Source organism: Petromyzon marinus, chromosome 40 (assembly GCF_048934315.1).
Source record: "Petromyzon marinus isolate PM22_M1 ecotype Great Lakes invasive population chromosome 40, UKy_Petmar_22M1.pri1.0, whole genome shotgun sequence".
In the NCBI taxonomy this organism is placed as follows: Eukaryota; Metazoa; Chordata; class Hyperoartia; order Petromyzontiformes; family Petromyzontidae; genus Petromyzon; species Petromyzon marinus.
This window is the reverse complement of record NC_133706.1, coordinates 5,021,198-5,038,747: the sequence shown is the minus strand read 5'-3', so window position 1 is coordinate 5,038,747 and position 17,550 is coordinate 5,021,198. Positions and strand designations below refer to the sequence as shown.

General features: G+C 47.6%; 1 protein-coding gene across 1 annotated transcript in view; it reads left to right on the top strand.

The window, feature by feature from the left end:
- Positions 1–6,678, top strand: part of LOC116950608 (lysine-specific demethylase 6A-like) — a 32,298-nt gene extending 25,620 nt beyond the window's left edge. The window contains exon 14 of the mRNA XM_032968515.2: positions 273–6,678. Coding sequence (XP_032824406.2) covers positions 273–296 — 24 coding nt within the window. The 3' untranslated portion in view covers positions 297–6,678. The remainder of the gene's footprint in view (positions 1–272) is intronic.
- The last annotated feature ends 10,872 nt before the right edge of the window (positions 6,679–17,550 follow it).

Below are 17,550 nucleotides of genomic sequence, written 5' to 3'. Positions count from 1 at the left end.
ACAAGAGGCGATATTTCGGGGACAATGGCCCGTCTCCTTCGCAGCACGTAGGCCAAAGTTGCCCCAAGTCACCTGACCTCTATGGCAGAAGCCGCAGAATTATGAACCATTTTTGAAAATATTTTTGTTTCATTTGTTTCTGCACCACTGTCAATGCAGCAGCAGCAGCAGCATCAAATTATTATCTGCTAATAAAACACATTGCCTGTAATGTTTTATATGTATCTTTCATTTTCCTGACCTCTAACCCCATCTGCCTTGTTTCATTGCAGTTTCCTGCCAACGCAGCGAGCTGATCCCCATACACGCGGCCGGCAGTGCGTGTACGCTCACGTGCGTGTATACCTGAGTGTGCGTATGTGGACCTCACTCACTGGTGCTACACACTTGTACAATGCACGTGTACGCACGTGAAATGCACGTGCACACACCTACAATGCACGTGCACACGCGTACAATGCACGTGTACACGCGTACAATGCACGTGTTCACGTGCCCATGCCCGCTAACCCACCCATCCCCCCACCCCCAGTGCACTGGTTGCAATACTTACACTTCGAACAACACCAGCCTGTACAGACCTGTATATGCCACAAATTATCTCGTGTAAATACGCGAAGGTGAGTTAAGAAGAATTCGTTTCACCGAGTCGGAATAATTCCATCCACAGTTTACCTCTCTAGTACCCTGGTATATATAAAAAAAGAAACTTGAATGATCATATAAAAACAATGACATTAATATTTACTGCTCAAGTTTTACCAAATGTTTTGCTTGTTGCTCACGTAAAGCAATGAGCTAAAGCTACCTATGCAATTCGCACACACACTGTTACACCGCCGGGACATTATCTGGTGACGGATATAACAAAAAGAGAATTTTTACAAAAGGCTGCACTCACAAGTATATGGAAGAAATGCAAATGAAGTTCATGTACGAATATATATTTTGGCTCCGTTAACTTTCAGAACTTTTTCCACTGACATTTCTAAGCCAGTCCAAGACAGGGCCCTCGTGGCGGTGTGGGTGGTTTTCCCACCGGCTCTCAGCTTCGATGTTTATTTGTTACACGGAAAATCCCATTTCGGCCGTTGCTGCCAGCGAGCTTGCAATGGGATATGCGTACTGCATCGGTACAGAACAAGAACGTCAAAGCGATTACGTCGAGAGGAACGGGCAGCAACGGGACGGCATGTGTCGGAGGTGCGGCCAAACAGAGGGAGGGGGGGAGTGCTTTCGGTGAACATAAGATGAGCGAGCACCAAACTCTGAAACTCGGCCGGCCCTCATGAAGACATCTGAATCCGGCTCGGAGCCAGGCAGGGCCAGGGACGGGAGTTATTTCCTCGGAATCCGTGCGACCCCGACTCGTCCGTCCCGCGCGATGTCAACGCCACGGTTTGTGTTTCCGCGGTAATGTAAAAAAAAAACCTGCCACCTCCTGAGTCGCGACGAGCTGGCCCGGACCGGTCCCAGCACAGCTCCATTGCACAGTGAGACAAAAAAGGGTATATTTAACAGAATCTCGGGTAAATTGCACGGCTGCCATAGATTTCAGATACACGAACTCTCAATTGGAGCAAGTCGTCTGCTGTCGTTGGATGAGTTTATTGTGGATTTTGGTAGCTGTGTTTACACTTGGCAGCTTGTTAACGTATTTGCGAAGGTTTCCGTGGTGGTTGTGAGGTGGCGGTGGTGCTGCGTGGACTCTCCGTTGTGCCCTTTGTGTTGTACCGCTCCATCTTGTTTCAGCACGATGTCCGACGTCTCGCTCCATGTGATGTTGAACCAGTGTGTTTAGCACACTGAAACAAAACGCGCGTTGGAGAGCTGAATGGCCAGTTGATAGATACGCAAGCAACGTGTGACTAATTTAAATTAACGGACGTAGTTCTGAGCGCGCTTCAATCGAAGGCAGACACCGTTTGGAACCGATGCAGGTTCTGAGTGATCGCTGTGACACTTTCTCTGTCCACACCCTCACCCCCAACCCCACTCGTCCATCCTCCCCGCACCCGGCGGTGGTTAAAAGTTGGCTGCATTGCTCATAGAGCTCCTATCATGTCAGACACAGCCAGCACTGCTGAGATCTTGGAATTTAATCTGGGTTTCAGCCTCCCATGATGGAACCGGGTTCTCAAACGTAGCCAGTTGATGGTTTCGGCCTGGTCACCAATGACCGGGGCAGTGTTATGTTGATGACTGTATGGGACTGTCGTCGCTTAAATCGGCGTATTCCATCCGTGAAGGCCAACCATTCGGCTTCAACTGCCATGCGACGGACACTCTCCGGAGCGAATGAGACGCTCTGCCGCCACCGCCGTCGTCATCTGCCTTTGGAAGAGAATTGACGAGCGCTTCCGCGACGTCGGATTCCACGGAGCCGCTCGGCACGGCGCGGCGACGTCGCTTGCGCGGGGAGCTCTCAACGGGCGCGTCCTCGTCGTGTGACGCGTACCGTGCAGCGCGCGGCACAACGGGAATGTAAAGACGAGTCACAGCGAGCGATGTTTAAAGAGACGGAGGTGTTTAGGGAGCGGACCGTGCCCAACGGACCCACGCGTTGGATACGGTTGTCGTGGCAACAAAATGGTTGGTTGTGACCGGTGACACTAGAGAATGGGAAGGAACACCTGGTCACAATTAATGCCCTCGTGTCAATTAAGGTTATTTATGCCAACTTCAGACCTATCTGCAAAGTGTCGGAAATGTTGCCCCTTTTTTATAAGAAAAAAACAAACGTGGGTGCCGTTAATGTGCCTCTTGCACCACACGTGTTTGAACCGGTCGCATGGTTCGCATTAATTTATTTAGATTTAGCCTAAACGTTTGGCTTGTCTGGGGTAGAGGCATCGGTGTTGGGTTCCTAGCGGGATGGTTCGATTACATCACGGCAGGAGATGCACGCGCGGAGCGTGGCTCCATGCGTTACCAAACGGTGACCCCTGTGAACACGGCCGAGGGTGCCAAACCGCGCACACTAATTTATTCCGTTCAAAAGGGGTGCCTCGGGAACTTGAGTCTACGCAGCAGCTTTTGCGTACGCGAGTTGCCGTTAAAACGTGTTCCGTGCAGCTCGTCCCAATCGAACGTTGGCCGTTGAGGCTTTCACACAACGGGGCCGTCCTCGCGCGCCCTGCGCACCAACGCCACCGCGCACGAAGGGGAATTCTCGCCACCGCGTCGTCGTGGCTGATGAACCCAACCGATCGCGTCCCCCGAATGTGCCATTTTTTTCTCCACCCCCCCCCCCCCCCCCAAAACTCCCCCGATCGCTTGGTACCGGGTGGCTCGTTAACAATGCGCAGCTATTAACACAAGCGGATGGTTTGTGTATCTCGAGTTTGTGTACCTCGAGTTTGTGTCTCGTTCGTAACGACGCGATTAGCCACATAGAGGATTTATTTAGGCGAAGTCGGGCGTTAACTGCTGGTCTCTCGACGGGTGCTAAACTTAACAGTCGCCAGGAAAAGCCATGGGGCGCCATTCCCATGTTGGTGGAGGGGTGTGGGAGGCCCTTGCCAGCCGGGCAGAGGGTCACTCCGGCATGCTAAGGCACGCATCTCTCTGCATCACCTCAAGCCTCCCGCAAATCACGCGACTTCTGTGTGATCCCCCCGCTCTCTGCCCCGCCCACTGTGAAAACAGACGCTGCCCCGTGCAGCGTTGAGGCCCTTGCGCGGAGCATTTTTCTCCGTATCCTCATCGCTCCTGACCCTTTGGTCCCCATGTTTCCATTCCTTTTCCCTCCCTTTCTCTTATTTCCCCCATGCTGTCTCTTTTCCCCCCCATTCCCGTTCAATATTCCCAGTCATTTTATCCTTGACCTTTACTCCCGTACCCACTGGTGTGCCATGGGTAAAAAAAAAAAAGTTCTTCGTCTCTCTCGTGGTTGTTATTATTATTATTTACATGTCGCTCTGACAACACGCGAGTCGCAAACCGCACTCCCTCGTACCTTCGCTGTCCGGCAAAGCCCGTGCCTGCCGTGCCGTGTGGACGATTTGTTTGGCCTCTTTTTTTAGGATTCTCCCGGTAGCCAAAAGTGCGGCGCGATAACCCCGGCGGTCGTTCTCAGAGGCTCGCGGTTCGAATGCGGCCAGGCCGCCCTGGTTATTACCGCCGGGGCGTTGCCGACCGTTGGCGTTCACGCCGTTTGCGTCTCGGTGGAGGGCAGAGGCCCCGTGGCGTCAAACGAAGGAGGGTGCAGGGCCATTTTCCTGCCGGGCGTTCCAAATTTGGGAAAAAAATATTTACTCGCGGATTAGCTGACGAGGATATTCACCAATCGCCTCCCCCAGCAGCGTTCACGGCTACGCAAGTTGAACGGCGCCCCAGTGGCACGGCCTCCCCGCTACGCTAATTACTGCTCCGTGCATCCAACTCTGCGCATCTAACTCTGCTGATGCAAGTGAGGGTTTGTTTTTTTATTTAAATACTGGTCATTTTTAATGATGCGGAAAAGCACTTTTCAACGTGATGAAAAGTCGGCAGATTACTTCTGGTTTTTAATGAATTCACTAAGCATAGCATTTTTTTTTATTTTAGACTTAGCAATTGTATATTTCATTGTGCGTGAAAAGTACACACAGTATTGTAGTGACACAGATCCCCCGTGTAGCCTTAACAGACTGTTGGGGCAAGTGCTGTTAGTGAGCACCTGTGAAGGCCGGCACGGCACACGAGGACGTGGGTGGCCAACACCACGCCCGTCCGCCTTTGTCTCCCCAGTGGCGATGTTTACACACCGCACCAGGTACTCAATTGAGGCCGAGTCGACCTAGGGGAGGCCCAGGACCGGTTCAGAGAATCGTCACCGGGGTTGGTGGTGAGCGGGAATCGAACTCGGGTCGCCAGGTTCGTGGCGAAGCGTCGCGCTGACCGCTACACCACCGCTCCCTACACTAGTAAACCAGCATTAACACACATTAACACAACACACTAATACACATTAACACAACACACGTTAACACAACACACTAATACACATTAACACAACACGTTAACACAACACACTAATACACATTAACACAACACACGTTAACACATTAACACACTACATATTAACACAACACACTACTACACATTAACACAACACGTTAACACAACACTAATACACATGAACATAGTACACATTAACACAATACTACACATTAACACACACCACATTAACACAACAAACTAATGCACATTAACACAACGCACGTTAACACACAACACATTAACAACACATTAACACAACACAATAACAGCCATTAACACAACACACTAATACACATTAACACAAAACACGTTAACACATTAACACACTACACATTAACACAACACACGTTAACACGTTAACATTAACACACTACACATTAACACAACACAATAACAGCCATTAACACAACACACTAATACACTTTAACACAAAACACGTTAACACATTAACACACTATACATTAACACAACACACGTTAACACGTTAACATTAACACACTACACATTAACACAACACACTACTACACATTAAACACAATGCACATTAACACACAACACACTTGAGACTGTTTTGTTCACCATTTACGAATGGGTCGCTGGATCGTTTTTAATCGCAGCTCGGGAGTGGTAGCAGGCCGCGGGCCCCTCTCGGATCTGGACATTTGTTGAGAAAAAAAAAGAGCTTTACAGCTCATCGGATTCCTCCAGTATACATCCAGACCCCGATCAAGGAGGGGGAGGTCGCTGGGTTACACCGCGAACGAGGCAGCGAACTTGGTGGTGACAGCAAGACTCGCTCCAGCACCCACTAGCCCCTCCCCCCGGGGCGTGGTTGAGGCCCCTCCCCCCCCGTGGGGTGGTTGAGGCCCCTCCCCCGAGGGGTGGTTGAGGCCCCTCCCCCCCCCGTGGGGTGGTTGAGCCCCCCCCCGAGGGGTGGTTGAGGCCCCTCCCCCCCCCCGTGGGATGGTTGAGGCCCCTCCCCCCCCCCGTGGGGTGGTTGAGGCCCCTCCGTGGAGTGGTTGAGCCCCCCCCCGTGGGGTGGTTGAGCCCCCCCCCAGGGGTGGTTGAGGCCCCTCCCCCCCCCCGTGGGGTGGTTGAGGCCCCTCCCCCTCCGTGGGGTGGTTAAGCCCTCCCCCCCAGGGGTGGTTGAGGCCCCTCCCCCCCCGTGGGGTGGTTGAGGCCCCTCCCCCCCGTGGGGTGGTTGAGGCCCCTCCCCCCCCCGAGGGGTGGTTGCGCCCCCCCCCCCTTCGTGGGGTGGTTGAGGCCACTCTCCCCCCCCCCCCTCGAGGGGTGCTTGAGACCCCCCCCCGGGGGGTGGTGGGTGACATTCACCGTCACGTGACGACACGGTCAGCAGCCTCACAGTGGAGAGGCGTGAGACAATTGGTAAATGTTCTTTAGCGATCGGCAGTTTCGCTCTCTGGGTTCCACGCAAACAAAGTGTTTCAAAAACCTAATTATGCAAACCCATTTTGGATAAAAGTAACACCTACACAAATACGATTTGTATAAAAAATAATTACTTTACAGTTTTTAGTATTTTACACAAGCAGCCGTGTATTATTTAACACTGAGATTGTATTCATAAATGACGTGTGTGGTGTTTGCCGAAGGGGGGGTGGCGTGTGTGTGTGGGGGTCACCGTCAGTGTTTTAATCCGCCGTTTTGTAAGCAATAAAAACCGCAGTTGAAATACATCGTCTAGCGCGGTGTGGCATGGCCCAATGTGGTCGGCCACCCTGTTGTGAGCGCGTGTGGAGGAAATGGACATACACACGTTACTACTCAGCCCCCTGTTAGTCTCTATCCACTGCTGAACGAGGGCCTCCCGGGGGGGGGGGGGTGGTTGTTAAACCACACTTCATAAAATCGGTGTGGGTTGGGAGTCGAGCAGTTTAAAGTACAGCCCAATGGATTCCATTGCACTGCCCCCTATCTATCTCTGATGCTCGCCACCACCACCACCGCCTTGCGCCGGGCAGGGGGGGGGGCCGATAACGCAGCGTGATGTGCAAGATGTCCAGGCGTCCCATCCTGCAAGAAACATGTCCAGGCTCAACCCCAGCTTCGCTTCCGAGATCCTGCTGCAGTTGTGGGTTTTTTTTTGGGGGGGGGGGGGCAATTCGGGGATAGTTTGGTCACTGGGAGGCAGCTGCCCGTCAACTCTGCCCGAGTGAGCACTGCGGGCACTGCGGGGGCAACGGTGCCCACAGTTCCCTTGTAAGGGGGCCGTGGTCCACTCGAGCATGGCACGAGAAACGACGGGGGGGGGGGGAGTCCAAAGTCGGAGCAGTGTGATAATGGAAGTGAGAGAGAAGTGACCTGTAAGGTGTTGTGGCCTGCGGTGTGGACAGTGGCTGGCTGGGTGGGTAAGTTAGTGAGGCGCGCAGCTCTCTTTACCATTTTTCTTGCTGTTGATTCCAGTAAGTGAGCCAAGATGAAAGTATGGGGTGGAGCAGTGGAAGTGGTTAGCGTGCTGCGCTATGATACTCCCGTCCACCCGAGTTTTGATTCCCAGCCATGGCTCAGGTCAGTGGCGGGTTTTATCAGAACCGGTCCTGCTAACGCATCCACCAATCACATTTCACCAACCCACACCGTGGTGAAGTGTGGTGTGGGGAAGCTTTGATCCATTGGTGGGTTGATAGTGAATGGAATTCAATGGACATCTCTTCACGCGTCCAATGTTAACAATTTAGAACCGAATTGTAGACATCAAGTCAAAATCATCATTTAATGTGTGTACGCGCATTTTAAAGCAATTCGATTCTTGCCAAAAAAATGTTTTTAACGAAGATGTCTAAACAAAATTTATTAAATTTTTATTTAAAGCTTTCGTGACTGCAGTGATTCATATTCTTGTTTTTTTCGGTAAAGTCACGTTGAAGGGAAACAATAAAATAATAAAAATATGTATAAAACAATGAAATTCTCACGACGTTTCGACTGCAACACAAGCAGTCATCATCAGGTGTGAAAACCAGCGGCAAGAACATTTGAAAGAAGTGGCGGTTTGTATTTATTTATTTTTAAACGTTAGCGCTTTCCGTGGTACTAACGCAGTGGTTCTTAACCTGGGTTCGATCGAACCCCAGGGGTTCGGTGAGTCGATCTCAGGGGTTCGGCAGAGCCCCCGCCACGGAGGTCCGGACACACTTGAATTATTGTGTAAATTTGTGATGACACACACGGCCCGTTTGGCCATCACTGGCTGCAGATGATCATGCTACACTGCTTGGCCAATCAGCGCTGCGGGGAATTTAGTGCGTACTCAGTAGTCAACGTGTGACTGTTGTTGTCGTACGTCGTGTGATTTCTTTAATATTTTATCCATACTAACTATGTCGGGCAAAAGAAGAAAGTGGTCGAACGAATATGTACAACATGGATTCTCATGTATCACGGAACGTGATGGGAGTGAGCGTCCTATCTGCATGATTTGCAACGCCAAGTTGAGCAACTCTAGTCTTGCACCGGCAAAACTAAAGGAACACTTCTTGAAGCTGCATGGAGACGGGGAATACAAGAACACAACACTTGCTGAATTCAGGGTGAAGAGAGCCAGATTCGATGAAAGGGCCACTCTGCCTGCTCTTGGATTTGTACCTGTTAACAAACCGATCCTGACAGCATCGTACGAAGTTGCTTACCTGATCGCAAAGCAGGGCAAGCCACACACCATTGGTGAAACACTTGTGAAACCAGCTGCATTAAAGATGGCGAATCTGATACTCGGAACAGCGGCCGAAGGTAAATTATCCCAAATTCCCCTTTCAAATAACACCGTCAGTGACAGAATAGAAGACATGAGTAAAGACATCTTGGCTCAAGTAGTCGCGGATCTGATTTCAAGCCCGGCAAAATTCAGCCTTCAACTCGACGAAACCACAGACGTTTCTGATCTAAGCCAGCTTGCTGTTTTTGTACGCTATGTGAAAGACGACATGATAAAAGAATAGTTTTTATTTTGTAAGCCTCTTACAACAACAACGAAGGCAGCCGATGTGAAGAAGCTTGTGGATGACTTCTTCAGAGACAACAATCTTTCATGGGATATGGTTTCTGCAGTTTGTACGGACGGAGCTCCAGTCATGCTGGGAAGAAAGTCTGGTTTTGGTGCGCTAGTAAAGGCCGATGCACCACACATCATTGTGACGCATTGTATTCTACACAGGCATGCGTTGGCAACAAAAACCTTACCTCCAAAAATGGCAGAAGTATTAAAAACTGTGGTGGAATGTGTGAACTATGTGCGAAAAAGTGCTCTGAGGCACCGCATCTTCAGTGAGCTGTGTAAAGAAATGGGCTCTGAATTTGAGGTACTTCTGCTCCATTCTAATATTCGGTGGTTATCCCGGGGACAGGTGCTGAATCGTGTTTTTGCCATGCGTGTGGAATTAGCCCTGTTTTTGCAAGAGCACCAACACTGCCATGCAGATTGCTTCAAAAATCCTGAGTTCATTCTCATTTTAGCGTACATGGCTGATATATTCGTAGCTCTCAATCATCTCAATCAGCAGATGCAGGGTGGTGGAGTCAATATCATGGAAGCGGAAGAACACCTGAAGGCTTTTCAAAAAAAGCTACCGTTATGGAAACGACGAACAGAGAACAATAACTTCGCAAACTTCCCGCTTCTGGACGACTGTGCAAGTAAGATCGAAGATGTGTCTGGAATCGGAGATATTTCTGTATCCACGGAACTGAAGCAAACAATTGCCACGCACTTAGATGAGCTTGCAAAGTCTCTCGACGGATATTTCCCTACAAGAGAGTCATATCCAGCATGGGTGAGACAGCCGTTCACGTTTGCTGTTGAAACAGCAGATGTCAATGATGAATTCCTCGACGAAATCATTGAAATTCAGCAGAGCCAGGTTCAACAGCAACTCTTCAGAACAACAACGCTCTCAACGTTTTGGTGTCGACAAATGAACAAGTATCCAGTTATTGCTAAGAAAGCCCTGGATTTTTTTTATACCATTTGTTACAACATATCTTTGTGAGCAATCCTTTTCGAGGATACTGGACATAAAAACGAAGAAAAGGAACAGACTTTGCTGTGAAAATGACATGAGAGTGGCACTTGCCAAGGTGAAGCCACGCATATCTGAACTGATCTCTCAAAGGCAACAGCAGAAGTCACATTGATTTCCAGGTATGTAATTTGTTGTGAGTTTATGCATTGTGTTGGTTTTATTCTTTGAACAAGGTAATGTTCATGCACGGCTCATTTTGTGTACCAGTAAAAAACATCTACGTCTTGAATTTGAAAAAAATCACATTTTATTTTTCACTAAAGAGGGGTTCGGTGAATGCGCATATGAAACTGGTGGGGTTCGGTACCTCCAACAAGGTTAAGAACCACTGTACTAACGTTTAAAAATAAATAAATACAAACCGCCACTTCTTTCAAATGTTCTTGCCGTTGGTTTTCACACCTGATGATGACTGCTTGTGTTGCAGTCGAAACGTCGTGAGAATTTTATTGTTTTATATATATTTTATTATTTTTAAATGTATTAAAATAAGAATTATAAATCTAAAAACAAATAACGTGTATCTCAAAACAAATAACGTGTACAGTAGTAAGAACTTCTCATTTGAATTCCCTGGTCACGGGTCATGCGCAGAGGAGATGGACCGAGCGCACAGGCTCAAGTGGGCACGCGTTGACTTTTGGAATATTAAAATGCCACCGTGAACACCATGAGATAATGACGTATTATTCTTTATTTTTTTAAATAACACACGAATATTTTGTGGTACTGGAATGTACAACATTGAGGCTTTTATATATATGCTACTAATCATAGTAAAAGTTCTTTGGAAAATCAAGATAGATTAAATATATACACTGCCTTTTACGAGGCTTACCATACTCGCAAACGGGATGAAATTGACCTCACCTTTAAAAATAAATATATTTTTAGGTAAACGCTTACATTTGGATATTTTATAAAACGTCTGATAGGTGCAGGAATCACCACCGCTCACCACCCCAATGCTCGCTCACCAGATTTGTGTGTTTGCGTGAAATCCCCACCCGAGCATCAACGCCTGCCTAGAGTGTGCATGGCCTGTGGACAAGAATGCGCCTGATCAACACGCGCATGGAAACCCAACGAAAAGAAAACAAATTAATGTATTATTCAATTTAATTCCATCAACTATTTGCAGTCCACCTCCTGGTCACGTCCGCAGTCCAGCAGCGTGGAGCATTGTCACAAATGTCGGCGAGCTACCAGACAACTGCCTCCACGTCTCGGGGTGGCAGGGCTTGGTGTCAACGAGAGGCCGCCTTCACGCCCCACAATGGGGCTGTTGGTGGGGAGCGGTGGTGGAGCGGTTAGCGTCGCTGCGCTACGAACCCGGCGGCCCGAGTTCGATTCTCGCTCACGGCGGCCAACACCAGTGACGATTATCTGAACCGGTCCTGGTCGACTCAGCCGTAAATGAGTACCTGGTGTAGAGGTGTGTAAACATCGCCACTGGGGAGACAAAGGCGGCCAGGCGTGGTGATGGCCAACCACCCCCTCGTGTAGCCGTTCCGGCCTTCGTAGGTGCTACTCGCTAACAGCACTTGCCCCCAACAGCCTAAGGCTACACGGGGGATCTTTGTCTTTGCTTTTCCAAATGCCGTTGACACGAAACATGTGGCTTGGTTCATATCCCCCGGAGATGCTCGGCATTGCAGTTGCAAAGACACGAAAGGGGCGAGTGGAAAACGACAACCCGAGATCGATCAAAAAAAGTCCGTGTGGTCTCTTTTTTTATTGAACTTTTTCTTTCTCGACAAGGAACAGATAGATGAGCGTAAAACAAAAACAAAAAACGATAACCCGGGGGCAGGTGGAACCCGCCCAGAGCGATACCCCAAATCGACGCGCACGCGTTCCGGGAAGCCAAAGATTTCAGACGGCATCTTCAGCCGCCTCCGCCGACGACGGCAAAGCAACCTCCGTAGCGGAGGCCGCCAAGTTTGAATGAAGCGCCGCTGCGAGGCGAACAATGGAACCGGACACCGAGAGACACCCACCGAGCGCCCGTGACCTCGCTCTCACCGACTCGCTCACTACCCCCGACTGACCTCGACTCCACTGTTTGTGGGGTCTGCCGCGCGAGACGACATCATTCCTGCCACCGCTCCCGTCGAGAGTCGGAAGATCTCAAAAGGGGCCATCCATAAATGACGTCACGCAATTATGGACGATTTTTGACCCCCTCCCCCTCGTCACACGGCGTCACAAAAGGTCAGACCCCCCCCCCCCTCAAATACGACGTCACAAAGCTCTGCCCCCCCCCTCCCCCACCAAAACCATATTTCCGTTTTGAAAATAAAACATGCTTCAAATCGCTTTAAACTATTGTCATTGTAGTGCGTATTTAATGTGGCGCTGCACTCTGATGTTGTAGGAGAAAACATTTATTAAAAAGTCTATTTCATTAAGTAGAACGTTTTGATTTAAAGCTTTCGTGACTGCAGGGATTCATATTCTTGGTTCTTTCGGTAAAGTCACGTAGAAGGGAAACAATAAAATTAAAATATAAAACAATAAAATTCTCACGACGTTTCGACTGCAACACAAGCAATCATCATCAGGTGTGAAAACCACAGCAAGAAAATTTGAAAAAAGTGGCGTTTTTTTTTACGTTAGCACCACGGAGAGCGATTTGGCAGTTATGCAGATGGACGAGTCCATCTATGTTCGGAAAAGAAGAGACAAAAATAATGGATGCGGTCTGAGAGCCACCGTAAGCGTGAACAATCAATTAAGACCCGAAATGATTTATCAAATCCTTCCAACGATGGCTAAGCCATAATCCATCTTCTCGGTTGAAATTGTCTCTGTGTTTGTATATGTGGATAGCCTCATGAACGAATCTCTCATGGTAGCCAGATGGCTTGCAAGGAACCTCCGTCTTGGAGAAGTGAATTGTAACAGTGATCTGCCACGGCCAAGGTGTTGGTCCTACCGTGTTTAAGGTCTGCTTTGAGTTCACGAATGCGGTCCGAGACATGGCGTTTGGTTTCTCCAATGTAACTACTACCACAGAGGCAACTTAGTTTGTAGACGCCAGGGTACTGTATGTCCGGAATCACATCTTTTACAGACGGAACCAGATCACGGATTTCATGTAATGTGTTGAATCGGACCTGGATCTTGTGTTTATTCAAGATTTTGGAGATCTTTTTTGTGATCCCCGTAATGTAGGGTAAAGTGATGGTTTTGAAAGGCTCAAGAGGGTCCTTCTTTATGGTTGGAGTGATAGCTTTGCGGATTGTGTAGTCGAAGTAACCATTAGCCTAAAAGCTTGGTGTACGTGCTTGAGTTCACTGGCTATGTGTTCCTGATCGGATATGCATTGGGCTCTATGGTGCAGAGTCTTGATGAGGGAATTCTTCTGGGATGGATGGTGGTGGGAATCCGGTTTCAGGTAAGCATTCGTATGGGTAGATTTCCTGTAGACAGAGTGACTCATTGAACCATCAGGTCTCTTTTTTATTAGGACATCCAAAAAAGGTAGCTTGCCATCTTTTTCGACTTCCATGGTAAATCTAATGGCTGGGTGTTTTGGAATTGATGTGGTCGAAGAATTGGTCTAGAGCAGGCCAGCCATGTGGCCAGATGACAAAAGTGTCATCCACGTACCTCTTCCATAAGGTTGGGCACAGAGTGGCAGTCTGGATGGCGTCAGTCTCAAATTTCTCCATGAAAATGTTGGCTACAACCGGAGATAGGGGGGAGCCCATTGGGGTGCCCTCAGTTTGTTTCTAGAAAGTTCCAATCCAAGTGAAGTATGTATTGGTTAAGCAGTGTCTCACCAGGGGGGGTACCTCAGTGTTTAGTCCTTGATGAACCAAGTCTTCAATGATTGCGATAGTGTCAGGTACAGGAACTTTGGTGAATAAGGAAACTACATAAAAACTGACAAGCAGGTCGTCTGGGGACAGGGAAATACCCGTGATTGTCGATACCAGGTGAGTAGAATTTTGTACCCCAGAGGTGGTTTTTCCAGTGAAAGGCCGCAGGATTTCAGACAGAAAACGAGCCAGTTTGTAGGTGGGGGAGTTGATAGTAGAGACGATGGGACGAAGGGGTCTATCTACTTTATGTATTTTTGGTAAGACATATAATCTTGGTGGCCTGGCAGCAGAAGGTTTCAACGGTAACTGTTTGGTTTGATCAATTAATGCGGTTGAATCAGAAATGATTTTGTAGGTTTGTATGAAGAGGCTGTTGGTGGGATCTCTTTTAATTTTTGTAAAGCTGCCATCGTTGAGTAATTCTTGAATTTTGTTATATTCTATTTTATCCATGACAGTGGCATTGCCCCTGTCGGCTGAGAGGATGAAAATGTCATCCCTCTTTTTTAATTTATATAATTCAAATCGCTCATCTTTGCTGAGGTTGCTAGCTGGCATCTTAGCGTGTTTGAGAGTTGCAGCGATTTCAGATCTACGTCTGCAGCAATGTGACCCATTCCCTTGAGAGCCACGTCTACTTGGACAATTATATCATTAACTGGTATGTGTTTAGGTATGACTGCAAAGTTTAGCTCTTTAGCTAAAACGGATTTCAGACCATCGGAAATAGAACTGTTTCTGCGATTAATTACGACTTTGTTAACGTCTAGCTCTTTGGTGTGTGGGTCCAGTCTTTTCTAAATTTAAAGCTTTCGTGACTGCTAGGATCCATACTCTTTGGTTCTATTGGGTAAAGTCACGTAGGTAAAAAATAAAATAACAAAAATCACGACGTTTCGGCCACAACACAAGCGGCCTTCATCAGGTGAAGGGACGAGACTGTCTGGAGGACAGCGCTGGAGTGAAAAAAGCCATGCTCAGATCACGACCTTTAAGCTGTGTGAGAAGAAACAAAGCGCCTTGACAAAGGAATTAGCATATAATTTAGCATTGAAATGGCTCATTGAAATAGCTAAGTTAAAGTATACACATCCGCAGAGGCACCCCTTGACAAAGGAATTAGCATAGAATTTAGCATTGAAATAGCTGAGTGATTAGCTTGTAACGAATTCTTCTGCCGTGGCTGATCACTGTTACAACGCTGTGGGTGATCACGATATAATTTTCTCCGATACCAAGGTTATCTGCAAACCCACGGGTTTTTATCAGAGATTTGTTCACGAGGCAATTCAGATCTACAAACACAGACACAATATCAACCGAGAAGATGGTTTCAAATTAAGCAACCATTGGAAAGATGTTCTAAATCGAACTAAACATTAAACTAATTTCAATGGTACAGTATATTTTTCAAGTAGTGGTACCCCAAACTTTCGCAGCTCTTATAAATTCCCTTTTCACACCATCAATAGGTAAACTCCCCCTCCCCCCCCCCCGCGCCAAACGCCAAGTCCACCGGCACGTACACCACCTCTTTTCTAAAATCGGCCAATCAAATGCTATTTTTTATGCTAATTTCTTTGTCAGGACACCTTGTTTGCTCGCACAGTTTAAAGGTCCGCGGTCTGAGCATGGTTGTGTTTCGCTAAATTATCCTGTTTGATTTGTACTAGGTGCCTCGGTGAATGTATATGCTCTGACTTTAACATAGCTATTTCTGTGACCAGTTACAAGCTAATCACTCAGCTATTTCAATGCTAAATTCTATGCTAATTACTTTGTCAAGGGGTGCCTCTGCGGATGTGTATACTTTAACTTAGCTATTTCAATGAGCCATTTCAATGCTAAATTATATGCCAATTCCTTTGTCAAGGCGCTTTGTTTCTTCTCACACAGCTTAAAGGTCGTGATCTGAGCGTGGCTTTTTTCACTCCAGCGCTGTCCTCCAGACAGTCTCGTCCCTTCACCTGATGAAGGCCGCTTGTGTTGTGGCCGAAACGTCGTGATTTTTGTTATTTTATTTTTTACCTACGTGACTTTACCCAATAGAACCAAAGAGTATGGTCCAGTCTTTTGTTGGAGAGGAGGTTAAATTTGGACATCAGGTTGTCCTTACATTTGGTCGACATAGTGGCAGCTGAAGAGGCAGTCATATTGTCTACATGTTCCCAATCCGATTTGGACATTGTTGCCGTCAATGATAAGTGTGATTTATAGAGTGTCTTGGAAGTCGAAAAAGATGGCAACCTACCTTTTTTGGATGTCCTAATAAAAAAGAGACCTGATGGTTCAATGAGCCACTCTGTCTACAGGAAAGCTACCCATACGGATGCTTACCTGAAACCGGATTCCCACCACCATCCATCCCAGAAGAATTCCCTCATCAAGACTCTGCACCATAGAGCCCAATGCATATCTGACCAAGAACACACAGCCAGTAAACTCAAGCACGTACACCAAGCTCTTAAGGCGAATGGTTACTCCGACTACACAATCCGCAAAGCTATCACTCCACCCATGAAGAAGGACCCTCTTGAGGAGCTTTTCAAAACCATCACTTTACCCTACACTGCGGGGATCACAAAAAATATCTTCAAAATCTTGAATAAACACAAGATAGAGGTCCGATTCAACACATTACATAAAATCCGTGATCTGGTTCCGTCTGTAAAAGATGTGATTCCGGACATACAGTACCCTGGCGTCTACAAACTAAGTTGCCTCTGTGGTAGTAGTTACAACGACATGTCTCGGACCGCATTCGTGAACACAAAGCAGACCTAAAACACCGTAGGACCAACACCTCGGCCGTGGCAGATCACTGTTACAATTCAGTAGGCTCACATGACATTGACTTCTCCAAGACGGAGGTTCCTTGCAAGCCATCTGGCTACCATGAGAGATTCGTTCATGAGGCTATCCACATATACAAACACAGAGACAATTTCAACCGAGAAGATGGATTCTGGCTTAGAAATCATTGGAAGGATTTGATAAACCATTTCGGGTCTTAATTGATTGTTCTCAGCTTATGGTGGCTTTCAGACCGCATCCACTATTTTTGTCTCCCCCCTCCTCTTTTCCGAACAGAGATGGACTCGTCCATCTGAATAACTGCCAAATCGCTCTCCGTGCTGCTAACGTTAAAAAAACGCCACTTTTTTCTAATTTTCTTGGTATGGTTTTCACACCTGATGATGATTGCTTGTGTTGCAGTCGAAACGTGATGAGAATTTTATTGTTTTATATTTTTTTTATTATTTTATTGCTTCCCTTCTACGTGACTTTACCGAAAGAACCAAGAATATGAATCCCTGCAGTCGCGAAAGCTTTAAATCAAAATATATCTCATCCCTGTTTCACACGTAGACTTTCGCGAACAAAATCATCCATGATACAGTTTTTTGGGGGGGGTTGGATCGCGTAAATACAAACGTGTGGTGCTGGCCACCCAACCCCTCGTGTGCCGTGCCGGCCTTCACAGCATTTGCCCCAACAGTCTGTCCAGGCTATACGGGGGATCTTTGTGTTTTTCATACTTGTTAACCCCTTATCAGTGCCCTGTCTTATTACAGACCAATTCAGACATTAGTGGTCACCCCGTGCCCCTTATAAAGCTCAACGTTCATCCTACAAAGTCCCATCCCAAGGGAGAAACACAAACAAATAAGACAAAAGCATTTCCCCCGTATTGAAAC